Genomic DNA, 27,892 nt, shown 5'->3' with positions numbered 1-27,892 from the left:
AAGATAATTTTAGATAAAAAATAAAAAATTTATTTTTTTTAAAATTAAAATATTAAAAATATTAAAAATTAATATTTTGATAATATTTTTATTTAAAATTATCTCATTTTATTTGATTATCTAAATTGCACTAAAAAAAATTGGGAGAGAAAAAAAAAAAACTCAAAAAGTGAAGAAAAAAAAAAAAAGAAAAAAGAAGAAGGGAGAAGTCGGTGTTGGGCGTGGGAGACTGCAGCTTCACAGTTGGCGCAAAGAACCAGGATCTAGTCAAACAGGAGAGAGAGAGAGAGAGAGAGAGAGAGAGAGAGGATGCTTGAAGTGCAGCTGAGGACAATATAGGAAACGAATGAGAGCGAAGTGTTCCAACTTCCAACACCACCACCGTGGTCTTTGGGGTGGCTGCCGACTGATTGAGTGTGTAGAGCAAGCTGGAAGAAAAAGTTGAAATAAAAAGTGAAGTGGTAATAGTCGTTGATTTGTTATTGCACTTTGCATTGCTCCTCCCGCTCTGTTTCTCCTCTTTTCGAACCACCACCGCCTCCTCTCTCTCATATTTTTCACTCTCTTGAGAGTTAAAAATCCACCACCTTAATTTCCATCTTTTTTTATTCACAGTGCAACGCATGGACACTCCTGAGAATTGTTGTGTCAAGGTTGCGGTTCATATACGTCCCCTTATCGCCGATGAACGCCTTCACGGTTGTAAAGAATGTGTTACTGTTACACCCCGGAAAAATCAGGTACTTTGCATTTTTTGCCTCCCGAGAGCAACTGGGGATTATTGAACTGGAAGCTGCTATGTTCTATATTTTAGCATGTGGGGTTTTTTTCCCTCTGGCTAAAAGTTAAACACCTTTTCTATCGTTTGGCGCGGAATCTATTGAATTCTAGATGTTTTCGACTTCTAGCTTCTGGTTTAATCTATTGGCGTTTGTAGCTTGTGTTCAGTTTGTTATTTCTTTTTTCCATATTTATGCATTTTCTCAATTGGTTTTTGGGTGAGAACTTGGAGGATTGAAGAATCCTTATGTGTCCTTGTTGCTAGTAATGTTTCAGAACAAGTACAATCTGGTTCCTTATTCTCTGTATGTACACTTGTTTCACTGACAAATATAAATTTCCTAAAATGGGTAAGTAGTAGTTGGATATAATCTTAAATACTTGGCATGCAACCTCTTTTTATTGTGCCACACTGCCACCTCCTGCCAATCTGTAAATATTCCTTTTTATTTATGCCAATGGCGTGTGCCGCCGCTCATCTAAACCAAACCGTAGTTTCACAAATTGAGCTCTGCTGCATGAGTGTTGATTTCTACTTATCACCTTTCTGCTTTATGCCAAGGCTATTTAATTTATTGAACCGTAGGTTGTTGAGTAGTTTCTCATTACCCTGATCCGATGATCATAATTGGCCAACACGTTTTCACTTTGTGTATACTGTGCTGAGAACGAAACATTTAATGCACTTGCATACTTGAACCTGGATATGAGGTTTGAAATATAGTTTGTTTATGCAGCCCTGATACAAATCTTGTAATCTCTCTGTACTGACTTTAATTTATACAAGAGTGGATAATAGAGGTATTGTATTTGAAGCTTCAAATATGCAGTATTTTAAATTGGAAAACCTTTTTCCTTTTCAATGTATAGGTGGAGAGATTAGAGGTGTCTTGCTTTAAATTTCGTAGAAGAGCAGCTTAAAGAGAGAGGTTTCCTAATCAGATTATCTTTTTTTTTTTTTTTTTTTTCCTTTCTTTCTTCTTTTTATTTTTTTGGGCCTACGAGTTACATAAGGGAGGCAACTTTTTCCCATCCCTTGACCCCATCATCCATGGTGGGATTGGAACCTAGGTCTCTTATACAATAAAGTTTTTCTAATTGAGCCAAATTGTGTATTTGATTGCTAATTTTGTAATAATATACTGCTATACACCTTTTAAGTATATTTCAATGGGAGATATGGCATGTATGCAATGTGTCATGTCATAAAGTGCATATTTCAGTTTGTGAAATATGTATGTGTTACTTGCTGACATGATATCTCAATTTCAAAATGGAAAATGCTAAGGCACATTATGTGGCCTTAATGCAGCATAATTTCAGGGGAACCTATTTCAATTTATTTTTGCAATTATTTGAAATATTTTATGTTGATAATTCATGCAACATTTTCCTTTCTACCTACATTTCCAAGAATGAAATCTTAGTTGTTTCCGTGGAGCAGGTACAAATTGGCACCCATTCCTTTACATTTGATCATGTCTATGGAAGCAGTGGATCTCCTTCATCTGCCATGTTTGAAGAATGCATTGCTGCACTTGTTGATGGTTTATTCCAAGGATATAATGGTACTGTACTGGCTTATGGTCAGGTAATCTCTAACCTGTACATAAAATGTTATAAATAGAGCAAGACCTCACATCATGTCTCATTTCTATTGATTATCGGCATATATGTATGCTGCAGACAGGATCTGGGAAAACTTATACCATGGGGACTAGCTTCAAGGATGGTTGCCAGACAGGACTTATTCCTCAAGTTATGAATGCACTGTTCAACAAGATCAAAACATTGAATCATCAAACTGAATTCCAGTTGCATGTTTCTTTCATTGAGGTCATTCATTATATGGTTTTTTTTTTTTTTTATGCTTAATACCTAGGTATTCCCTCGGGCATGCACTTTAGAACACAATAGTTTCTGCTGAAGCTACTTATTTCCCAATTGAAATTATACTCAACGGGCCACAACGAAGTAGAATGGGAAATTTATAAGCTTTCTTGATTTATTAATTTGACCTAAAATATAATTGGTTCCAATTCTTCTGAAATGTCATTCCATTGGTCTTTTTGAAGAGAGTCCACCTTGAGACAGTGTGTCGATATGCAAGTGTGATACAATGGCTAGGTTGACCATTTTCTTTTTCTAGATTCCTCTAGTTCCTGATATCCTTAGAAAATAATTAGAATTTTTGAATTTGAAGATTCTCAAGGAAGAAGTAAGGGACTTGCTGGATTCTGTAGCTATTAGCAAATTGGATACTGCTAAAGGACATGCTGGAAAAGTTGCTATTGACGGTAGGCAGCTGATTCAAATTCGTGAAACATCAAAAGGAGCTATAACACTTACTGGATCAACTGAAGTTACTGTTACTACATTACAAGAAATGGCGACCTGTCTGGAGCAAGGTTCTTTAAGCAGGGCAACTGGGAGTACAAATATGAACAACCAGTCCAGGTAAAACTGCCTTTTCTGCCTAATTGTAGTTTAGATGCCAACTTATGCAATCAAATTTGCATTTATGTGCAAACAACGAAAACATTCACTTCTCCAGTGATCAGCTTGTTGCGGAGCTGGGTTGAGGTATCTCATCATGGTCATTGTTACGAAATAAAATTGCCAATGTCATTGATATTGATTCCATTGGCTTGTCATAAACTCTTGTTTGATGACGCATAAATGTAAAATGAAAGATATTGTGTTAAAAGTAAGCACTTGCTCATTTTGCTAAGAAAGTTTTTGTTGATTATTTTGGGGTTATGTCTTATGATTAAATCTTCATAATCTAATGGTGTATGGTTTTCATTTACATGTTTGTACTAGTCGGTCACACGCCATCTTCACAATCACATTAGAGCAGATGCGGAAACTACGTTTGGTTCTTCCTTGTAATGACACGTTGGATGAGGAAATGGGTGAAGAGTATTTTTGTGCAAAGCTCCATCTGGTAGATCTTGCTGGATCTGAACGAGCAAAAAGGACAGGTTCTGATGGTCTTCGTTTTAAAGAGGGTTAGTAAAACTGCTTACTGATATTCCTATTGTACTTTTATATCTTAATAGAATGGAATTTCTAAATTTTGTCATTGTGAATAGGTATACATATTAATAAGGGTCTTCTTGCCCTTGGTAACGTCATTAGTGCACTGGGCGACGAGAAAAAGCGGAAAGAGGGTGTGCATGTCCCTTACCGAGACAGTAAACTAACTCGATTGTTGCAGGTTGGTTTAACATTATTTTGATCTATATGTTATATCTGAGATCCTATCTTTGTCATTGATATTTTATCTCAGCTGAGGAAATTCTGACAAATGTCTTCATAAGTTAAATAAAACATCTTAAACTTATTTAAAATTAGGGAGAGACAGATTCAACATTTGTTTTAGCAGTTAGTCACAAATACCCTCCAGATACAGTGATGTTAGCCAAGAAGGATTTGATTACCTTAAATCTCCTTACCAATCAGATTTGCTGAGTATTGAGATAGCTTGTTGAGATCTTCAGTTGATGGCGATTTTAAATATTATGGTTTAAACCTTAATATACTATTATACAGTTAATTTTCTGGTCTTACAAATAAGGAAAAATATGGGTATTTACCATTAGAACTGAACTAGAGATTAAAATTAAGTTCAACTTTTCATCTTTTTCATGTTCTTTTCTCTCTCTCTATTTTCTTGTTCTTCTGTTGTAGTTGTCTGACTCAAACTTATCAAAAAAAAAGTTGTCTGACTCAATTTCTTTTCTGCATCTTGGCAGGATTCACTTGGTGGAAACAGCAAAACCGTCATGATAGGTAACCTTGAAGTGATTGTTTAATTGTTCAAAAAATTTGGTCCAAGGACGTGATTGTATCATAGTTTCCCATATAGACACAGATCTGTATTCTTGAGTTGCCCTGCTAAAGGATTGAATAGAAGCGAGTTTATTCACCATAGTTTTCATATGTTTTGGTGGTCACCTGTCAGAAAAAGAAATTACTTTCTTTGGTTGATTTCTTTTGAACCAGGTGTAATTCAATTTACACCTTTTGCTATGGCAGCTAAATCATGCGTTAGAAACAACCTTTTCCAAAATGTGATATGTTCTCTTCTTTCCAGAAGATAAAGAAAGGTAATAGTAATAAAAGCTATTCTTAATTTTTTGGAGCAGAAGCTGGTATGCTAGACTTTCTCCCTCTAGAAAGTCTCAGTTTTCTCTTTCTTGCTCGTTGCCGATGATGGGTGTTAGTTAGTATTAAGATTGATAAAGGTTTCTTGATGTCTTTCACACGGGAGTTATTGATTGAATCTAAACTTTTTTTTTGTCGTGAGAGAAGGTGGCCTGGTTCGAATTATTGAGAGAGGAAGAAGGTGTAAACAGGAGTTATTGTTGGGTCTGGGTACTGCATGATGGCTAGGGAGGGTGTTGGAGGACTAAGCAAAGGGTGAAAGAAAGGATTTTTATGCCTCCAGGAGAGAAGGTTCTCGGTGCTTCATAGCTCAGAGACGTCATAATTTTCGTGGAAGATTTTTGGAGGTGGTACTCTTTGGGGATGGGGGACGGCAAAGTGTAGTCATTATCCCGGAAGAAGAGAGGGGAAGAAGATGGTGGAGACTGAAGGAGTTGGTCTTGGAAGCCTCTAAGGAGGGTAGAGAGGGGTCTGATGGAGCTGTATAGAGGCAGCCATGGAAGGGGACAAAGGGGGGAGGGAAGTTGTACAGAGAGGCTCTCGTTCCGGCAGAAAGACACGGTGGTCCGAGGCATGGGGCAGGTGAGGGGGATCGTGATGGCGACGTGCATCGAGCCCCTCGGGGTCTGTCACGAGAGAGGGACTATGGAAGAGAAGTTTATTGTATGGTGAGGGAGTTGCAGGTGCAAATAGAGTATTTGTAGAGGGAGTTGGAAAAGGTGGTTTGGATGGTCGGGGTTAATAAGGAAAGGGGTGAAATGGGGACCAGAAATTGGCCCTTCTATGGATCAGACTTCTAACTGAGAAAAGAACTAAAGAAAACTCAGAGAAGTATCACAAACTTAAAATTTTTATTGCGGAAGCTTTCAAAGTAGTAAGTCACTCAAGGTTCTCTTGTGTTTCTTGCCTACTATCAATTACACACTTATATAGAGGTTCATAAAGTGGAAAGTAGCTCGGGTGCGCTTAGTGGGCCCCATAGACAGCTAATGATCGCACTAAAAGATTCCTCTTTTACAAAAGGCACCGAAAGTGTACCTAAGGAACTGTGCAACACACTAAAAGTATAAATCACACACAACTGGCCATGTGGCCGACATTAAAGTAAATCACACTGTTGGCTCGTGACGAGCATTATTGTTTCACACCGTAGGGATTCAGAAGTGGGGTCCCCAACCCACGTGCTACATGCTGGCCTCCGCCAACTTTGACAGCTCGTTGGCTCGCGCTACCAGCTCCTCCATGAGCTGCTGCCTCAATTGCAATTTTGGCAGTACATCCCCTGCCCAATTGTCCTTTATTGAGATGCGCCTGCAGAAGTCTGCTTCCTTCCGTAGGATCCATTCAATGGAGGCAAGACTGGTTCTGAAGTCCTCCATGGCATCCTCCTTGATTCTCCGCGCGAGGCTACCAAGTTCCTCTGCCCTGTCTGACCGTATTGGCTTCGTTGGTTCATATTGAATGGTTGGTGGTTCACCATATTCCACGATGACTCCCTTCGTTTGCCTGAAATAGTCTGGGTTATAGATGACAGCCCTTTCTGATGGGTAAACAGTTGTTCCGTTAGGGCGTAGAACGAGGCTTGGCCTTGCTTTGAGTGAGATTCCGGGAGTACAGTCAGGATAGACGACAAGGTCTCCCTGGCTTTCTCCGTGTACATCTCCGGATGATCCTCCTGGCTGCATATTGTCAGGGCTACAGAGTTTGCTAATCTAGATAGATGATCGGCTAACTGATTATCTTCCCCCTTAATATGTTCGAATTTCACGCAAATCCCAGTGCCCGTTATATAATCACAGAAAAGCATCCAGCGGACCCTAGATGGCTTTTTATGTGATTGCTTGTCATGGAAGGATATGATAGCTTGACAATCAGTTCTAATGGTAATCTCCTTTTGGTCAAGATAATAAATCTTTAAAGATTCCATTGTTTCCATGACCGCATAAATTTCCGCGTCGATCGTTGATTTTGGATTTGGGAACTTTCCTGACGCGTAGGCGCACACCTTCTCCTTTCCCTTTGGCGTGCCTTTATATGGTGCCCATTTACAGATTCCTCCCCAACCTTCCATACAGCCGTCGGTTTCCAGAATGATGTGACACTCCTTAGGTGGGAGTTCTAGGTCCGGGAGTTTCTGGACCATGTCTTTTATTTGGGCTACCAGTTTCCAGTCACTGTCGGTCCATTTCTTATCCCCGTGGGCTCCGACCTTTTGATACAGCGGCCCAAGTAGTGTTCCGCATTTGGGAATATGGGCCCTAGCGTAGTTTATCACCCCCAACCACGATCTCAGCCCTTTGAGCGTTTTAAGGCTTTCACTGCTTACGTCAGCTATTTTTCTGATGATGTGTGGCTGGAGTCGAACCTTCCGATCTGCGATTGTGGCTCCCAAAAAGTCTACTTCTTTGACTGCCACCTTCATCTTTGTTGGGGAAAGGATTAACCCATTCTTCCTGCATATCTCCAGCATCACCCTGAGGTGCTCCGCGTGACTTTTCATGTCTGGTGAAAATACTAATATGTCATCTATGTATACCGCAATAAAGTCTTCCGTGCCGCGGAAACACTGGTCCATCTTTCTTTGAAACACCGCTGGTGCATTCCTAAGCCCGAATGGCATTACGAGCCATTCATAGAGTCCTCCGGGGACCACAAATGCTGTCCATGGTATGGATTCTTCGTCCATTACCACTTGGTGAAAACCACTCTTAAGGTCAAACTTTGAGAATACCTTTGACCCTCCCACTCTTTTAATGATGGAAGATATCCCAGGTAGGGAATACTGATCCTTGTGGGTATTCATGTTGAGTGTCCTGTAATCCAGCACCATCCTCTCCTTGCCCTTGGTCTCCTTGCCAGTCTTGGGGTCTACCGTCGTTCCCGAGTTGACTATCATGGCTTTGGTCCTGTGCCTACTCGTGCTGGGCCTTATGACTCCGACCTTTAGGAGGGCATCTATGTGCCTTCGGTACTGGTCTTCTACCGCTGGTGGGACCTTTCCAATGGGCTTTGACTCGATTGTTACGTCTGGATTGATGATTTCCAGTTTGCATTTAATTCCGTTTTTGGCCCAATGCTTCAACGGGTCCTCCCCTATATACCCTTGGGCTTCCAGCTCCTTTAGTAGAGGCCTGTATCTTTGTTCGAACTGTTGATCTATCGAGTTTCCTTGGGCTTCAAGTCCTGCCGCCATGGCCCAATTGTCGCACTCGAACTGCTCCTCCTCTTCTAGCACTAGCAATCCTGCCACCTTCTGCGGCGCAAGCGTTGTTTCTATCGACGAGACATTGCGGTAGAAGGTTACCTGCGTTCCTTCAATTCTCAAGCCACCCCCCATGGATCTAATAAAATTACACCCTATCAGCATGTCCACTCCCGGGAGCGTCATCTCAAAACAATAGATATATGGGACCGGGAAGTACTGGGTCCCAACATACATCTTGCCCTGCTTCACTCTCTGCCTTGCAACCTGATTGGAGTTGATTCCGTGAAATACTGAGGCCATTCCTACTTCTTCCATAGCCTCTCCTGGTACTTTCTTTATATTGATGCAACAGGTAGTGCACCCTGTGTCCAAGATCGCTGGTACTTCAAAAGTCACTTCTTTGCCCTGATTAGGAATTACAAACTTTACTAGGACATTGTAAAGTTTATTGTTCATTCTCCTCCCTATTGCTTCTGATCCTGCCAGCTGCTCTTGGCATTCTTCCTGGCAAAGGATCCCTACCTTGTCTTTGCCTTTGTCGTGCGCTGCTAGCTCTTCTGCATCAGCATCCAGTTCTTCCACAGCACCTTGTTCATCGAGCTCCTTATCCCTTTTCTGTCTTCCTTGTAGGGCTTTGAGCTGTTCTGTCAGCGCTTGCACTTGCTTCATCAGGATTGAGTTGTGCTCATACAGGAAGTTTATCAGCTGATCCTTGTTCCAGAACTCTTGCTTTCCTTCACCCTCCCGTATTATTCTTATGCCGTAGCACATCCTGGCACAGAATAAACATATCAGGAGGTCGCATTCCTTGCATTGTACCCTCGTTCTGACTTCTGTAAGGGATCTACAGTGGTAACAACCCCGTTGTGGTACAGGGACCTCTTCCCCTTCCTTCCACTTGTGTGAACATGTTTCATATTTTCCCTCCAACGGCTTCCTCAGCGTCCATCCTCCTGAGGGGTTTTTTGGTACCTCCCCCTGTATCAATACGAACGCCAAGTCATAGTCATCGTCATATGGCATTGGATTGTTGAAGATAGGTGCCACCGTTGGTCCGATTTCTCCTTCTGACATACTGCATATGCCATCGGAGTCGGGCTCACCTTGATCCACAGAGACTACGTCCCAGTCGGGGGGTAGCTGCAGGTTATCCAAGTAAGCTGCCCTATTTATGTCACCTTTACCATTCCTGGGGCATTCTCTTGCAAAGTGGTTTGGTGATCCGCACACGAAACAAGCGCACTTCTTTTGTTTGTCCTTATCCTTGTTTCTAATGACCCGCATGTGGGTCTTGTGTGGCTTCCCTTTGTAGGTTTTTGCCTTCCTTAGGTCATATTTCTTTTCAGGGTCCTTGTAGTACCCTGGTATTGTGACCTTCCTGCAGAAACTGAGATCCTTCAGGCTTCTCTGTATCGCCGCCTGTTTGCACATCTCTGCCAGGTACTAGTAAGTAAAATATATTCTTAGCGGGACGTTAATTCCCACCCCTGGGTATTTTGTCGAAAAGGACTGCTCAATGGCTGGCCCTATTACCGGTGGTAGTTTCCTGAAAAATTTCTCCGACAGCTCGCTTCCTACCCACATCCTTCCTGATTTTGCCGCCAGCGAAAAGTACTGGTTGAGGTAACTGAAGACATGACTCATATCTTTGCATGTTAGCCTCTCTAGGTCCACATAAGCCCTGTTCTGAGCTCCTACGTCACCCTGGTAGGCGTCTTTTCCAGTAAACATCCTTCTGATGGCTGAGGTGATATTCCTTGCCTCTCCAGCCATTTCCACGAGCCCATTGTATTCATTTTCATAGGCTGCTCTCCAGCCCAGCCACGTTAGCTTCTCCTTCTCCCCCAAGGTATTTTCTATTGCATATACCTTGTCGAGGTTGCTGTCCCAGTTCATCCCATTGATGTAGTTGATGGTGATGGACTCCCACCTGCTGATAGCTTCATCATACTGTTCGATATCATCAGGGAGTACCAACATTACTCCTTTGATTCCCGCAGTCGGCAAGTTCCAGAGCTGCTTCGTTGGGGGTATATACCCTGGTGGTAGCTTACACCCATCTAAATTTATAGGTCCTGGTATACCACTGTCCATTCTGCTCGCTGGTTGGTATGTTGGATTTCCCATTATTATTTGTCGCGATGAGGCTCCGTCACCTCCTGTGATGGCACTATGCGCCGTGTCCTTGGTCATTTTTGCGGCTGCTCTTTCGAATTTTTCTCCCATTGCCATTAATTGTGGATAGTCTAGGTCAGCAACGTCCTCCGACACGACCATCGGAGCTGCGGTTTCGCTGGCAGGTAGGGATCCTTTGCCAGGAAGAATGCCAAGAGCAGCTGGCAGGATCAGAAGCAATAGGGAGGAGAATGAACAATAAACTTTACAATGTCCTAGTAAAGTTTGTAATTCCTAATCAGGGCAAAGAAGTGACTTTTGAAGTACCAGCGATCTTGGACACAGCGTGCACTACCTGTTGCATCAATATAAAGAAAGTACCAGGAGAGGCTATGGAAGAAGCAGGAATGGCCTCAGTATTTCACGGAATCAACTCCAATCAGGTTGCAAGGCAGAGAGTGAAGCAGGGCAAGATGTATGTTGGGACCCAGTACTTCCCGGTCCCATATATCTATTGTTTTGAGATGACGCTCCCGGGAGTGGACATGCTGATAGGGTGTAATTTTATTAGATCCATGGGGGGTGGCTTGAGAATTGAAGGAACGCAGGTAACCTTCTACCGCAATGTCTCGTCGATAGAAACAACGCTTGCGCCGCAGAAGGTGGCAGGATTGCTAGTGCTAGAAGAGGAGGAGCAGTTCGAGTGCGACAATTGGGCCATGGCGGCAGGACTTGAAGCCCAAGGAAACTCGATAGATCAACAGTTCGAACAAAGATACAGGCCTCTACTAAAGGAGCTGGAAGCCCAAGGGTATATAGGGGAGGACCCGTTGAAGCATTGGGCCAAAAATGGAATTAAATGCAAACTGGAAATCATCAATCCAGACGTAACAATCGAGTCAAAGCCCATTGGAAAGGTCCCACCAGCGGTAGAAGACCAGTACCGAAGGCACATAGATGCCCTCCTAAAGGTCGGAGTCATAAGGCCCAGCACGAGTAGGCACAGGACCAAAGCCATGATAGTCAACTCGGGAACGACGGTAGACCCCAAGACTGGCAAGGAGACCAAGGGCAAGGAGAGGATGGTGCTGGATTACAGGGCACTCAACATGAATACCCACAAGGATCAGTATTCCCTACCTGGGATATCTTCCATCATTAAAAGAGTGGGAGGGTCAAAGGTATTCTCAAAGTTTGACCTTAAGAGTGGTTTTCACCAGGTGGTAATGGACGAAGAATCCATACCATGGACAGCATTTGTGGTCCCCGGAGGACTCTATGAATGGCTCGTAATGCCATTCGGGCTTAGGAATGCACCAGCGGTGTTTCAAAGAAAGATGGACCAGTGTTTCCGCGGCACGGAAGACTTTATTGCGGTATACATAGATGACATATTAGTATTTTCACCAGACATGAAAAGTCACGCGGAGCACCTCAGGGTGATGCTGGAGATATGCAGGAAGAATGGTTTAATCCTTTCCCCAACAAAGATGAAGGTGGCAGTCAAAGAAGTAGACTTTTTGGGAGCCACAATCGCAGATCGGAAGGTTCGACTCCAGCCACACATCATCAGAAAAATAGCTGACGTAAGCAGTGAAAGCCTTAAAATGCTCAAAGGGCTGAGATCGTGGTTGGGGGTGATAAACTACGCTAGGGCCCATATTCCCAAATGCGGAACGCTACTTGGGCCGCTGTATCAAAAGGTCGGAGCCCACGGGGATAAGAGATGGACCGACAGTGACTGGAAACTGGTAGCCCAAATAAAAGACATGGTCCAGAAACTCCCGGACCTAGAACTCCCACCTAAGGAGTGTCACATCATTCTGGAAACCGACGGCTGTATGGAAGGTTGGGGAGGAATCTGTAAATGGGCACCATATAAAGGCGCGCCAAAGGGAAAGGAGAAGGTGTGCGCCTACGCGTCAGGAAAGTTCCCAAATCCAAAATCAACGATCGACGCGGAAATTTATGCGGTCATGGAAACAATGGAATCTTTAAAGATTTATTATCTTGACCAAAAGGAGATTACCATTAGAACTGATTGTCAAGCTATCATATCCTTCCATGACAAGCAATCACATAAAAAGCCATCTAGGGTCCGCTGGATGCTTTTCTGTGATTATATAACGGGCACTGGGATTTGCGTGAAATTCGAACATATTAAGGGGGAAGATAATCAGTTAGCCGATCATCTATCCAGATTAGCAAACTCTGTAGCCCTGACAATATGCAGCCAGGAGGATCATCCGGAGATGTACACGGAGAAAGCCAGGGAGACCTTGTCGTCTATCCTGACTGTACTCCCGGAATCTCACTCAAAGCAAGGCCAAGCCTCGTTCTGCGCCCTAACGGAACAACTGTTTACCCATCAGAAAGGGCTGTCATCTATAACCCAGACTATTTCAGGCAAACGAAGGGAGTCATCGTGGAATATGGTGAACCACCAACCATTCAATATGAACCAACGAAGCCAATACGGTCAGACAGGGCAGAGGAACTTGGTAGCCTCGCGCGGAGAATCAAGGAGGATGCCATGGAGGACTTCAGAACCAGTCTTGCCTCCATTGAATGGATCCTACGGAAGGAAGCAGACTTCTGCAGGCGCATCTCAACAAAGGACAATTGGGCAGGGGATGTACTGCCAAAATTGCAATTGAGGCAGCAGCTCATGGAGGAGCTGGTAGCGCGAGCCAACGAGCTGTCAAAGTTGGCGGAGGCCAGCATGTAGCACGTGGGTTGGGGACCCCACTTCTGAATCCCTATGGTGTGAAACAATAATGCTCGTCACGAGCCAACAGTGTGATTTACTTTAATGTCGGCCACATGGCCAGTTGTGTGTGATTTATACTTTTAGTGTGTTGCACAGTTCCTTAGGTACACTTTCGGTGCCTTTTGTAAAAGAGGAATCTTTTAGTGCGATCGTTAGCTGTCTATGGGGCCCACTAAGCGCACCCGAGCTACTTTCCACTTTATGAACCTCTATATAAGTGTGTAATTGATAGTAGGCAAGACACACAAGAGAACCTTGAGTGACTTACTACTTTGAAAGCTTCCGCAATAAAAATTTTAAGTTTGTGATACTTCTCTGAGTTTTCTTTAGTTCTTTTCTCAGTTAGAAGTCTGATCCATAGAAGGGCCAATTTCTGGAGAGGGCGGCGGATGCTCCGGAGTCGTCGCATCGGCAACAGACGACGCCGACAACGGTGGAGGTATCGCCAGTGGCTCGAGCGGACCAGTCGGAGAAGCTGAAATCGCCGATAGAGCCATTTTTAGCCCCTTTCTCAACATAGAACCTACTAATGGTTTTGGGGGTGGGAGATGGTGGCTCGGCGAGTCCCCTTGAGCTGAGTTGTGGTGTATCGGTGGTGGGGGTCAGTGAGAATACGGTTTCAAAGGGTACGACAGAGAGGTTGCTAGCCCTTTCTTCAACATCGAATGACGTCTCTCCCCTGGGAACAGCACAAAAGTTGCCAATGGTGTGTGGGGGGGAAGTTGATGGCTCGGCAAGCTCCAAAGTGCAGATAAGTGGGAACCCAGAGTTGGTGGTCAGCAAGAAAGGGGTAATAGGGGACTCAGCCAATGAAGACCTATTTCTCTATGATGAGGAAAACCAAGTGGGTTTTCTGACTGGGGAAGAGTGCCTAGAGGAACAACTAGAGTTCAATTTACAGAATCCTATCCCTCTAAATTTTTTGTTTCCAGATCAGTCAAGTGTGTCGGACTGGGTGTTTTGACACTGTGAGGGACATTCAGGAGTTGGTGGGTTTGAAATGCGAAGGCTATGAGGAGCAATTCATGGCGTTACCCACCGCCATCGAAGTGGGACACCAACAACATAGGAAAGCGGATTCAAAGAAACAACGGGAACTCAAGAGGTTAACTTGGTCGATGAACTCAGAAGGTGGGTCAAGTAGGGACAGGTCTTAGGGGAAGGGGTTGGTCTATCCAAAGTGAAACAAAAAATTGTCTCGTGGAATGTCCGCGGAATAAATGAGGCTAGTAAGCGTCTTCAAATAAAAAACTTATTGCGAGGGTGGAAGGCGGACATCATATGTTTGCAAGAGACAAAGTTGAAAGTTATAACGACAAAAATTGTATGAAGCATATGGAGTTGTGTACATGTGGATTGGGTTTATTTGGTTGCGGATGGGGCCTCAGGAGGCGTTCTGGTGATGTGGGACCAAAGGGTGGTGGAAAAATGAGAGGAGTTCATTGGGTCTTTTTCAGTAGCATGTTCTTTCAGAAGTGTGGCCGATGGTTTTTTGTGGGCTTTTGCAGGTGTTTATGGGCCCAATACAGACTCTGATCGTAGATTATTGTGGGATGAAATAGTCGGCCTACACAGTTGGTGGGATCTTCCATGTTGCGTTGGTGGAGACTTAACGTAACAAGATTTCCCTGTGAGTAGGGGTGAGCATCGGCCGGTCTGGACCGGCAAAACCGACCGGACCGGCACTGTTTGGACCGGACCGATCCGGTCCCATTTTTAAGGGACCGAAAAGATTCGGTCCGGTCCCGGTCCGGGAGTTTTTCACCCCGGACCGAACCGGACCAGACCGAATAGAAATAAAAATAAATAAATATTATTTATATATATTATTTATATAATAGTATTAGCATATTACTAATATATATAATAGTATACTACATGTATATATATTAAATATATTACAATATAATTACATAAATATTAAAAAAATGTCATTAAATATTAGCATATTATATAAATATATAGTTATCACTATTACTATTATTACATATAGTTATTAGTTATAGTATAGTTATTATTACATATATTTATTAGTTATAGTATTATTACTAATAGACTAATAGTATTAGCATATTACTAATATATATATAATACTATATGTATATATATTAAATATATTACAATATAATTACATAAATATTAAAAAAAATGTCATTAGATAAAAAAAAAAAAAAAAAAGTCAACCTTGGACCGACCGGACCGGACCGGACCGGTCCTGATGGAGTTCGGTCCGGTCCAGGGTGGAAAAACCCTGGACCGAATAGGTCCGGTCCGGTCCACAAAACCTCCCCGGACCGGACCGGACCGGACCGAACTCACCCCTACCTGTGAGTGTTTTGGCATCAGAAGAATGTGACCAGCTATGTCAGAATTTTCGGAGTGCATCTTTGAGTTGAATTTGGTGGATCTACCTTTGGCGGGGGGGTCAGGTACGTGGGTGAATAATCAGACGTGGTCTCGCCTGGATCGATTCTTAATTTCCCCAGAGTTGGAAATTCATTTTCCAAAGGTTTGGCAAAAGAGACTTCCTCGCCTATGTTCTGATCATTGGCCTATTATGCTGGATTGTGGGGGAATTCAAAAAAGGCGCAGATACTTTAAGTTTGAAAACATGTGGTTGAAATCGGAAGGTTTTGTGGATAGGGTTAGACAATGGTGGGCTTTCTATCAGTTTCAGGCTACTCCTAGTTTCATATTTGCGAGTAAACTAAAAGCTTTAAAATAAGATTTGAAATTGTGGAATAGATAGTTATTTGGCGATATAGGGGTACAAAAGGACAGTAAGACAAGAGAGATCTAGATGTTGGAAAGGTTACAAGAATCGCGGACATTAACACAGGAGGAACTAGCCCAAAAGCTAGTTCTAGTTGCGGATCTTGAAAGGATTGTCCTTTTAGAAGAAATTTCATGGCGGCAAAAATCTAGAGCTTTATGGTTGAAGGAAGGAGACCGAAGTACCAAGTTTTTTCACAGGATAGCCAACTCGCACAGGAGAGCCAATAATATTGAGACGCTGAAAATTGATGGGTTCTTTGTAGGGAAGAGAATGTAATTAACTCTCATTTAGTTGGTTTTTTTGAGCAAGTTCTGTCAAAGCAGGTGAGTTGCAGGCCTAAGCTTGATGGGTTGGTCTTTGATACTATTGGTCCAATGGAAGGTAACCGTTTGGAGAGGCGGAGGCTGAGGCAATGGATGTGCTAAGAAAAATGGCTAAAGATAAGGCCCCGGGTCCTGATGGGTTTTCTATTGCCTTCTTCCAAACTTGCTGGGATGTGTTAAAGGATGACTTCATGAAGGTCTTACAGGAGTTTCACTTGGAAGGAAAATTCGAAAAAAGCCTTAAAGCCACTTTCCTGGCTTTGTTTCCGAAGAAGGTTGGGGCTGAGGAGATTAAGGAGTTTCGACCCATTAGTTTAGTAAATGGGGTATACAAGATCCTTTCTAAGGTGCTTGCTAATCGCCTTAGTGAGGTTGTGGGAAAGATAATCTCAAAGCCTCAAAATGCCTTTGTAAAAGGTAGACAGATCCTCGATGCAGTGCTTATTGCAAATGAATGTTTAAATAGTAGATTGAAATCTGGCAAGGAAGGGATACTCTGCAAGTTGGATATGGAGAAGGTGTATGACCATGTTAACTGGGATTTCTTACTCGATCTTCTTAGGAGATGTGGTTTTGGAGAGAAATGGCAATCTTGGATCCGTTGGTATATCTCTACGGTGAAATACTCAGTTCTGTTAAATGGAAGCCCAACAGGTTTCTTCGACAGCACAAGAGGCTTAAGACAAAGAGACCCGTTGTTCCCTCTACTTTTTTTTATTGTGATGGAGGCGCTAAGCAAGATGATTTCAGCCTTGGTCCTTAACGGGGAGGGTGTCAAGGTATTCGATCGGACCTAATGGAGGGGGTTCTATTAACATTTCTCATCTATTTTTTGCAGATGACACTCTTTTTTTCTGTGAGGCAAATCGTAACAAGGTTCAAGTATTGAAGGCCCTTTTACTTTGTTTTGAAGCATCTTCTGGGTTGAAAGTGAATTTGGACAAATCAGAGATGGTGCCTGTTGGGAGTGTTCAGAATCTAAGACAGTTGGCTAAGACCTTGGGGTGCAAGATGGCCTCACTTCCTATGACATACCTTGACCTTCCGTTGGGAGCTGCCTCGAGAGCGGCCTCCGTTTGGGACACAGTGATTGAGAAAGTAGATCGCCTCTTAGCAAGTTGGAAGAGAATGTAGTTGTCGAAGGGTGGAAGGATTACTCTGATAAAGAGTACACTATCCAACCTACCGACGTATTTTTTGTCCTTCTTTCTTATTCTAACAAGTGTGGCGCTTCGCATCGAGAAACTACAACGGGATTTTTTGTGGGGGGGAATAGGCGAGGAATTTAAATTCCACATTGTCAGGTGGGAGAAGGTATGTAGCCCCATTTCTAATGGAGGTTTGGGCATAAGAAACCTGAGAACTTTTAATCGGGCGCTAATTGGAAAATGATTATGGAGATACCATAAAAAACCAGAAGCACTATGGAAGATGGTGATAGAGTAAATATGGTGGCTCATGGGGAGGATGGTGCTCCAATGAAGTGAGAGGGGCATACGGAGTGGGTTTGTGGAAACACATAAGGAAAGGATGGAGGGTTTTTTCTCGCCATTTGCGACTACGCCTTGGTGATGGATCCAGAATTAAATTTTGGCAAGATGTTTGGTGCGGTAATGCAGCTTTAAAGGACTTATTTCCTGCTTTATTCAAGATCGCTAATGCCAAAGACATTTCAGTGGAGGAAGCGAGGGTAATAGTAGGGGGACAAATCCAGTGGAACATCAATTTCAGCAGGCCGGCAAATGATTGGGAAATAGACAGCATAGAAGCTCTTCTCAATTTGTTGTATTCCCTCCAAAATAACAATCAGCAGGTTGACTTTTTGTGGTGGTTACCAACTAGTAAGGGTATGTTCTCAGTTCGCTCGTTTTATAAGTCTCTTCTACAAGAACATCCTATTCAGTTCCCTTGGAAAAAACTATGGAGACATAAGGTGCCTCTCAAAGCTGCATTTTTTGTGTGGACTGCCTCTTTATGTAAGATTCTCACAACAGATAATTTGAGGAAAAGAAGGGTGATCATCGCAAATTGGTGTTGTATGTGCAAGAATGGGGGAGAAACGGTGGACCACCTTTTATTACACTGTGATATAGCTCGAGGGTTATGGAACGAGGTATTTAATAGATTAGAGTTGGGTTGGGTTATGCCTGAGACAGTTGTGGTGGCTTTGGCTAGCTGGTCAGATTTAAGAGGCAATCAACAGATCAAGCCTGTTTGGAAGATGATTCCCATTTGCATCATGTGGTGTTTATGGCAGGAGCGTAATGATCGGACTTTTGAGGACAAAGAGAGATTGATGGAGGAACTAAAAGCTTTCTTCCTTAGAACTCTTTGTATTTGGACCATTGCCATTAACTTTCATGGCCAAACCTTTCATGACTTTCTTGTATCTTTTGCCCCTACCTAAAGTAGGGCTTTCTTTGTAACATTTGGCTATGCCTATTCTTTGATTAATACAATTTGATTTTACTTATAAAAAAAAAAAAAAAGATTTAGAAACTGCACCCGCCCCACTTCTTTCTTTTGCCCTAGGTGTCATTCACTTCAGGTTTTTTACCCTATTTCTAGAAATTGTATTGTGTGTGCTTCCTATTTTTGACACCTTTTGATCTGGACTTCTCCTTTATTATAAATTGAACTAATTATGATCCTTGTTCCAGCTTGCATCAGTCCTGCTGACATCAATGCTGAGGAAAGTCTTAATACTCTCAAATATGCAAATCGTGCTCGCAATATTCAAAATAAGCCTGTTGTAAGTTTGTTAGATGACTTTGTTATGACTATTTTTTAGCTGATTCCATCGTGTTCTTCAAGATTTATGTGAAGAAACTTGGGAAACTTTATCAGGTTTTATGATCCATATCCCATGGAGCAAAACATTGATGTTTTTTTTTTTTTTTTTTTGGCTGCAGATTAATAGAGATATAATATCCAATGAGATGCAAAAGATGCAGCAGCAGTTAAAGTACTTACAGGCAGAGCTTTATGCTCGTGGGGAAGGAGTGCCATCAGATGAAGTGCAGGTACTTGCTTTGTACCATACAGAAGTGTTGTTTGATCTTAGTGTTTACTGCATTATATGTTCTTTTGAATGTATAGGTCCTTAAGGATCGGATCGGTTGGCTTGAGGCTACCAATAGGAACATTTTTCAAGAACTCCATGAATACCGCAGCAGATGCGGCGTCATACAGCAGGATGAAATAGATGCTCAAGTATGTTAATAGACACACAAATTTTTTATCTTCTTCTTTGTTTTTCTTTTTCTCCCTGAAAACTTTCCTTTCCATAATTGTATGGAGTAAATTGCCAGTATTTTTCTTGGCATCAGTAGAATGTGGCTGTATTTATATTCACTTTATTCCTCTAATAACATATTTGAGTAAAGTTTCTGCATTGTTATCTACATTACCCAGTGTTTTTATTTTTTAAGGAAATCCAGATCTGTATGACAAAAAGTGATGGACTTAAGAGGGGCTTTCACAGCATGGACTTATCTGATTATCAGATAGTTGAAGCCATATCAGGTGAACACTGCTTTTTGCTTTATAGTTTGGGCAATCTTAGAAGAATGATTGTTTGTATTCAATACAGTGCACCCTTAGGACCATTTAATTAGTAAATAACTAGCATCCCTATCGTGATATGGGTGAAATGAAACGGGTACTCATTTTGCTGTCTGTTTGAATCGTTTTAGAAGTATGATGTGCATTATCGGCTTGATTGTGCTTCAAGCATTGCATCTACAGATATAAAATTGATTCGAGTTTATTGTGGTCATTTAACTAAGAAAAGGGGAAAATACTCTTTCCACTCCCATTAACAGCACTTTGCAATGTGCACCCTAAACTACCAAATTGTCCCATTGCATCCGCCAATGTAATCTCTCTCCTTGTTTAATTATTTTCTCGTGTTGTTGTGTGTGTGGGGGGTGGGGATTGGGTAACGGGTTTCTTCTGTTACTTGAATTACATTTTCATTTGCTAGTCCAATGCTTCAAATGATCACGTTTTATTCTCATTTCTGCAGGTGAAAATTCAATGGAGTTTGATGAAGTAACTAAAGAGTGGGAGCATGCACTTCTGCAAGATACCATGGATAAAGAGTTAAATGAATTGAACGAACTTTTGGAACAGAAAGAGGTTTAATTTATTTGCCTCTTTTATGCTTTGTATGTAAATAAATTGTAGGCTCTAAAGGGAATACTTAAGAATTAGCCAATACGCATGTTTGACGTAATGATTGTTTGCAAAAGAAAAGAAAAAAAAAAAACAGTGATGACGGAAGGAAATCCTGAACCCTTGTCGTATGGAGCCAACGTTATGTTTGATGCATTCTGCATTGTGCCTCTTGGGCTTTCAGTCTGCTGCAGGAGAAGACATTGGCCACTCTGATAATTTTCAAATGTATATTTGGGGCCCTTACCTTTGGCAAGCTCTCTTTTAACTTTTACGGATTAAATTCCAAAATGTGATTATCCTAAGTGAAAAATAAGATACAAAAGCTTGGAAATGCAATTTTAATGAAGGCTCAATAGTTTTGCCTTATCTGAAAAAGCCACTTCTACCCTTTAGAAGTAACTTGGTTTTAACAGAGAACGCTCGCAGGAAGAGATTGGAGGCTTTTTCTACCATATATTTTTCCTTTGGGCTTCTGGTATTGGTCTTGATGGGGAAAGTTTTCATGATTTCCTTGTTTCTTTTTCTAGATCCTAGCTTGCAATTAGGTGTTCTTTCTTATATACCCCCTGTGTACTTGGGCTATTCTGAATTACTTGCTTTAATCAAATTTTATCTTACTTATAAAAAAAAATAGATTTTACCCTGACTTCCATATTGGCATATATGCAATTCTGTATGTGTCGACTACACTGTATGATAGGACCTGAGGACTGGCATCAAATTGGCGGTTTGTAAATATCTTGAAACACCTTTTTTATTTATGTTTTAAAATGTGCTATTTTTTGTGCAGTCTGAGATGAAACTTCTTTGGGGAGTTGACACTGAAGCACTCAAGCAGCGCCTTGGGAAGAAAATCTTGGAACTTGAGGAAGAGAAAAGGATCATGCAGGTTAGATATATATATATGTGTGTGTGTGTGTGTGTGTGTGTGTGTGTGTGTTCATGAATTACTAGTGTCCACCATGCTTTCACTTTTATGGCTGACGTTCAATCACATAAATTCAGCAAGAGAGGGATTGTTTGTTGGCAAAAGTTGAGAATCTTGCTGCTAATTTTGATGGACGGATACCAAAGATGCAAGAAATTCAAGCTCAAAAATTTAAAGCACTTGAAGCACAGGTTAATGCCATTCAGCTTTTTTTTTTTTTTTTTAATTCCTGGTTAATGTAAACTTTCATAACTAAGTCCTGTTCTGTTTTCGAAAATGGGACTATTGATTAATGTGTGAACTTTCCGTTACAAGCTTCAGATTATAGATCTTAAGGATTGTCTTTTCTTATAAAAAAAAGATTCTAGATCTTAAGAAGAAACAGGAAAGCCAGGTCCAACTTTTGAAGCAAAAACAAAAAAGTGATGAAGCAGCAAAGCGCTTGCAAGCCGAAATACAGTGTATCAAGGCTCAGAAGGTTGGTTGGTTGGTTTTCATTTTAGTAATTACCAAGTTTAGGTCATGTTAATTGTAAAAAAAAATTAGAGTTTAGGTCATGTGAATTTGGATTTCTCAGTGGTTGGTTCTTGGTGTATTAAAGCTGACAGGGCTGGTTTGGTTCACATGAACATATGCCTTACTCTCTTTTGTTCTGAAATCAAACTTGTCTTACTTTTCAAAAACAAAACAAAAAATTGCCCATCGAATTTTATGATATCTCATGCTTTTTGGTTCCGTCTTGCTTGTTTTCCATCCATGTTCTAGGTCCAGTTGCAGCATAAGATAAAACAGGTGGCAGAACAGTTTCGACAATGGAAGACCTCTCGGGAAAAGGAATTGCTTCAGGTGCTTCACTTCATACTCAGAAACTTCATTTGCTTACTTTCTTATGGTTTCTTGGAGATATCATGTTTCACGGATTCCACTGTCGTTTGCCACAAACTGGAAATCTGAAGCATTGGATATACATTTGGGTTGCACTTGATGCAAGGTTTTCAACAGAGCCCATCTTTATTAAAAATGTTTATTGCATGTGGTGTAGAATACTAAAGTGCTTTCAAAAGATGTTCCAATATGCTAATAAAAAACCTACCTATAGAAATATATTAATAAGAAACCTAATTTTTTCTAAACTTAAAAGAACATTTGAAACAGAAACTTGCCAAGTTTTCTGTCTCCTCATCAAAATATACTTCTAAAGGGCTACTAATTTGAAATCTTCAGACATTAGGATTTTCTTTTCTTCTCGAGAAGTCATTCAAACCCTTAATATTGTAGCTGGCAAGATTTTTTGCCATTGTCTATGTCTTTAATGCTTTCTTATGGTTTTATGCTGTTGTATTACTAGGTATGTGGAGTGCACCTTCACAAGCTTTTTCCATGTTTCTGATTTGTTCATATGTTTCTTGGAACTTGTTTCAAACGTTCATGCTTTTTTTGACATTTCCAATGGGTTGAACCTTTCCACATAATGGATACTTTGTTGTACCAGGATGTCGTGCTCTTTTAACCACCTTGTTCTGGCTTTTCTTGTGGTTATGTACTTTATAGTCATGCTTGATATATTAAAACTCGTGTTTTATTAAAACTCACGTGTTTAATTTGTGTGATTATGTTATTTACTGTAGTTTTTCTTAAATTTGTTTTCAAGCAGCTAAAGAAGGAGGGAAGGAGAAACGAATATGAAAGACATAAACTCGAATCACTGAATCAGCGCCAGAAAATGGTAAAAGTTAGATTCAACTATTTTTGTTGGAATACTTTAATGCAACCCAAGTCTGGGCCAACTCTCTCTGTCTCTCTGTCTCTCTGTCTCTGTCTCTCTCTCTCAATGTATGGAAAAGTTGGAGAACAATTAGGTAACCATCAGCGTGAGTCTACTCTAGAGGGAAAACCAAGTTAGATAAAGAACAATAATATAGAAGATAGATATATGGCCAAAAGAATATAAACGAAAATTTTCCTCAATTAAATAATGGAAGTACACAAGATTTTGGATGGGTTGGGGCTATTATTTAGAAGTTAGAACTTCATTTAAAAGGAAGATCCAGAAACTCAAAAAAGAAAAACCTGCAGGAGAAGGTAAAAGATAAGGCAATTTTAAATCAAATCTGCCTTGAGTAGAGTAGAATAATAAGAGTAACTTTTGGGAAAAAAATGCTACAGAAATTAGTGCCACCATACAGACAGGAATTTTGGGATTGGAAGGTGTAGCCATTCAAATGAATCATTCTTTACCAAACCAACCCTCAATTCAAGCGTCCATATGTGCAGATAGCGTATATTTAAGATAACAAATCAGGCTCTTCTCATGCTGATTGATATGTGTGGTTATTATCTGTGACTAATCACTATAATCTTTTCCTATAAAAAAAATCTTTTCCCCAGGTTCTTCAAAGGAAAACAGAAGAGGCTGCTACGGCTACTAGAAGACTGAAAGAGTTGTTAGAAGCTCGTAAGCCTGCTGCACGTGACCATTCTGGTGAATATTTTTCCTTAAATTATTCTGTCATTGATACTTTCCCTTTCTGATCTTTTGTTGTGTATTTCAGGGACATATGTGGGACATACAGTGATTGGACAGGTAAATGATCTTTACCATAGTGCAATTTGTAAATTGGCCACATCCATTCAAACACCAGCAACAAGTTTATATACTGCTTGGGGCTGGGATGGGTTCCTAGAAGACAGTTATGATCAATGTGATACCAGCTGCATTCACGTTTTGAAATATCTTTTTGATTGTCAAACATACATATATGGTAACCCCTAGGGGTTTGCTCAAATGGTAAAGGCCTTGGCCATGGTCATATGCTCCCTCCAAGTCTAAGGTTCGAATCCTCTTGGATTCAAACAATTTCTAGGGGCCATCGGATTGGGAGAACTTCTCCATGAATTACCCAAGGTGCACTTGGGGGAAACTCATTGTTGACGGCTTGTGCAACCCTAGGATTAGTCAAGACTTTATTCTTGGACACTTGGTGCCAATAAAAAAAAAAAAAAACATATATAGTGATGCGTAATTATCAAACCTATATTTACTATGAGCAAGTTAGTACATCCGTTTCAATGGATTCTAACAGGGTTTGATTTAGAGGTTCTTTCATTATGATCACCAACGGACTAGAGAATTTAAACGTGACCCACGGCCAGCAAAGATAACCCATTCCTGACTTCAATTAATATTACATCTGCTATACATTTCACAAGGGACCAATTTAATATGAATTGCATCTTTAGGGAAATGAAAAACCTTTGCAAAGGTGGCTTGATCATGAGCTAGAAGTCATGGTGAATGTGCATGAAGTCCATTTTGAATATGAAAAGCAAAGCCAATTGTATGTATTCAGGTTTTTTTTTTTCTTTCAGATTTTCCCTACTTTAGCAAGCTTTCTCAAATGTCTTCAATTGGCTTATTCTTTGGAATTATTGTATAGACAAGCTGCACTGGCAGAAGAGTTGGCCTTAATGAAACAAGTGGATCAGTTTTCTTTTGATGGGCAGAGTCCCCCAAGAGGGAAGAATGGATATTCCAGGTATATAATTATGACATCGTCTCCTTAAGGTTTTCATCCCACTGGTCGTGATTGATTACTTTTTGTGTATGTATATGATATATGTTGTATGGAATTAGACTGTTATCCATGTCACCAAATGCAAGAATGGCAAGGATAGCTTCTCTGGAGAGCATGCTTAGCATGTCTTCCAAAGCACTCATGGCAATGGCCTCACAGCTCTCAGAGGCAAAAGAAAGGGAGCGTGCCTCAATTGGTCGTGGACGTTGGAATCACTTGCGCTCAATGGGAGATGCAAAGAACTTGCTTCAATACATGTTTGACGCCGCTGCAGAAGCAAGGTGCTTGTACAACCTGGCATGAAGCTTGATAGAATTTGCTTTTATTTACTTATTAAAAAATTGGCTTCTATATCTGGCAATTAAAGTCAACATAAAATACATTTTGATATTTGCCAAAGTATATTGAGGCTGATAGGCTAAACTCTGTGCTGAAAGCCCATCACAAACTTTTATTGACCAACAAGTCCATTCCTTCTTGAGCCAATTTGTGGTATTTGTTTAGCTGAGGTGTTAATCACAGAGCTTATTCTACTTATAAAAAAAGCAGTGAACTTATTCTTGATGTTAAGAGTCTTTTGCTGGAGCAAGTGATTTCAAGTTTGAAGTGTTTATATTAGCACTTACATTTTTTTTATCAACAGGTGCCAGTTGTGGGAAAAGAACTTGGAGATTAAGGAAATGAAAGAGCAGGTGAAGGAGCTTTTATTTCTATTAGAAGAGAGTGAAGTACAGAGAAAACAACTCATAAAGGAGCAACAAGTGAGGGAACAAGCTGTTGCAGCTGACTCGGGTTCGTCAGCTTCGGTGAGGCCATCTTCTTAAACTGCATTGTAATCTATAAACTTGAACATCCTGTTCCATGGTAGACATGAATGCAAATCTACAATATTGAAATAGAGTAGGAGTAATTTTAATGGTGTCCATATTAACTAAAATGCAACCTTCTAGTACCTTATGTTTCTTTGCCCATCTAAAAATCATAATTTGGGCTAAATTGTGTACACTGGTTTCTTGAGACTCGAAAAGTCAGAAATTAGCTCTACGATCAAGTACTGTTACTCTGGTGACTCTTCCAGTTTTGAATGTTGTTTTGACACTTCTTAATGCAATCAACAGGGCAATTCATGCACTTCGTTGAAACATTTGGCGGATGATATGAGTGACCCCTTGTCCCCCATGTCACTTCCAGTACCAAAGCAACTAAAATTTACACCTGGAATTGTTAATGGGTCCGTTAGGGAGTCGGCGACATTTCTGAATCAGACGCAAAAGGTAGCTCACCTTTCTCATGCTGCCTATTGGGTTCTCTCCCTCCTGTTTGATTAAGTAGAGATGGTTCTGGCTGCAGATGGTACCTGTAGGACAATTGTCAATGAAGAAACTAGCAGCTGTGGGACAAGCTGCAAAACTCTGGAGGTGGAAGAGAAGTCATCACCAGTGGCTACTGCAGTTCAAATGGAGATGGCAAAAACCATGGAGACTCTCAGAATGGATCAAGCATTGTGATGAGACAGTGATAAGGTCAAGGCCTCGCCCACCGGTTCTGGTTGATAGCATGCGATAACTCCAATATTCATCAGCTTTCTTTTGGCGCATGTCTGGGCTGCCCTGTGGGATCCAAAAGATGGGTCGGTGGGAACGTCAATGGGTTAGTTTTCTCTTCTTGTTTTCCAAACCTGTCAAATTTGGTACCAGGAGAGACAGATTTATTCCTTTACAGAGTTTCAGATTTATAGTGTCATGAACTTCAAATTTTTTTCCAAGGAAAAATTAAACGACCTTGTTATTATCCTGACTACATAAATATCCCTGATGTTAGCATACTTCTGAAGCATATCATCATTTTTCTCAATGAAAAATATTACTTCTTGAATATGTGCATTATGCTATAGCTGCCTCGGGTGACCAAACTCACTTGTCCGCCATGCAGTGTTTCAACCAGACCACTTCCACTTGCTGTGCAAGTTCCTACTCATCATGAACTTCATCTTTTATTCATTTGTTGTACATGCAGGCATCTCATAAATTGGTAAGAGGACATTGGCATTTTCCTTGGTACTTTGGTGGAAGCATTAATGGAATTTTTTGGTATCTTTGGTTATTTTCTGGATTTGATTGGTGAAGATTACGTCAGAAGCATTTCAGGCTGGCAGGCTCACCTCCCACGAAAGTAGTAGGAAAATGCGGATATCAGAGTGAGAGCATTGGATATGCTGGAAGTTAAATTCTGCGATGTTACTTCGTCATGCCGATATGCTTTTTTCTTTCTTCCCTTGTATTTTGTACATAGCTTTTGTGAAGAATACGATCAAGGAGAGATCGAACAAGCCCAGTTAGAACTTCCAAGCTTGGACTGACTTAACCAACTCAGGAATCTAATATAATGATCTTGATTCTTGACCCCCAAAAAAAAAAAAAAAAAAAACTTTCAGAGAATTACACGCAACAGGGAATTGTTCTACCGGGGCAAAAGTCAAAAGTTCATGTAAATGATTCCCCCAAACTCGTTCTTATGTATATACAGTCGTTAACTAACGTGATGCACAGCAGGAATGATAAGTGAAACGTACATAGAGTCATAAACTCAGTTGAGTACTTACAGTTACAGAGACATGCAATATTTTTACAACTCCGCAGAATTTAACGGGCATTTTTATAAAATAATATTATTTTACAACTCTATTTGACAGCTTTCCTTCAGATGCTTTAATATAATATGATATTATATATATATATATATATATTATAAAAATTCAAAACGAGGTGGGTTTCTATATACTATTGTTTGGTCGTTGCATGAATTACAAGGGAGGTATTGTGCCGACGGTTCATTTTAGATGAGGTCTTGTCATTCTTTCGGAGACCCATTCACTTTCCCAACCTTTGGAAGGACACGCCAAATTCTGGGCCATCCTTATCAAAAAAGAAAAAGAAATGGCCCCTTTGCTTACTTTCTTTATTCTGTGCACAGGTTCAAAGGACAAAAGTTGATGCTTTCTTGACCAAAAGGCAAAAAGAGGGATCTGTCAATGTGGGTCTGCTTGCCACACGAAAATTGTCAGATTGGGC

General features: G+C 41.0%; 1 protein-coding gene across 6 annotated transcripts; it reads left to right on the top strand.

Annotated features, from left to right (window-relative positions):
• The first annotated feature begins 233 nt into the window (after window positions 1–233).
• LOC122305219 (kinesin-like protein KIN-4A) lies at window positions 234–27,406 on the top strand. Of its 6 annotated transcripts, none has more exons than XM_043117624.1 (27): window positions 235–461; window positions 616–740; window positions 2,225–2,348; window positions 2,467–2,616; window positions 2,984–3,237; window positions 3,604–3,791; window positions 3,876–4,000; window positions 4,539–4,575; window positions 18,800–18,891; window positions 19,052–19,162; window positions 19,239–19,352; window positions 19,571–19,664; window positions 20,167–20,279; window positions 21,109–21,207; window positions 21,324–21,437; window positions 21,608–21,724; window positions 22,012–22,092; window positions 22,901–22,972; window positions 23,635–23,728; window positions 23,799–23,830; window positions 24,487–24,584; window positions 24,684–24,782; window positions 24,881–25,102; window positions 25,465–25,627; window positions 25,940–26,095; window positions 26,172–26,471; window positions 26,838–27,406. In XM_043117624.1, exons 2-26 carry the CDS (start codon window positions 685–687, stop codon window positions 26,385–26,387), a joined length of 3,021 nt encoding a protein of 1,006 aa, XP_042973558.1. In that variant the 5' UTR covers window positions 235–461; window positions 616–684; the 3' UTR covers window positions 26,388–26,471; window positions 26,838–27,406. The 6 variants fall into 6 exon arrangements, with proteins under 6 accessions (XP_042973550.1, XP_042973543.1, XP_042973558.1 ...); XM_043117593.1 differs by having other exon boundaries at window positions 2,225–2,371; window positions 19,580–19,664; XM_043117603.1 differs by having other exon boundaries at window positions 2,225–2,371; window positions 23,635–23,701.
• The last annotated feature ends 486 nt before the right edge of the window (window positions 27,407–27,892 follow it).

This window comes from Carya illinoinensis, chromosome 1 (assembly GCF_018687715.1).
Source record: "Carya illinoinensis cultivar Pawnee chromosome 1, C.illinoinensisPawnee_v1, whole genome shotgun sequence".
Taxonomy (NCBI): Eukaryota; Viridiplantae; Streptophyta; class Magnoliopsida; order Fagales; family Juglandaceae; genus Carya; species Carya illinoinensis.
Note: the sequence above shows the minus strand (reverse complement) of the source record. Positions and strands in the feature narration are given on the sequence as shown.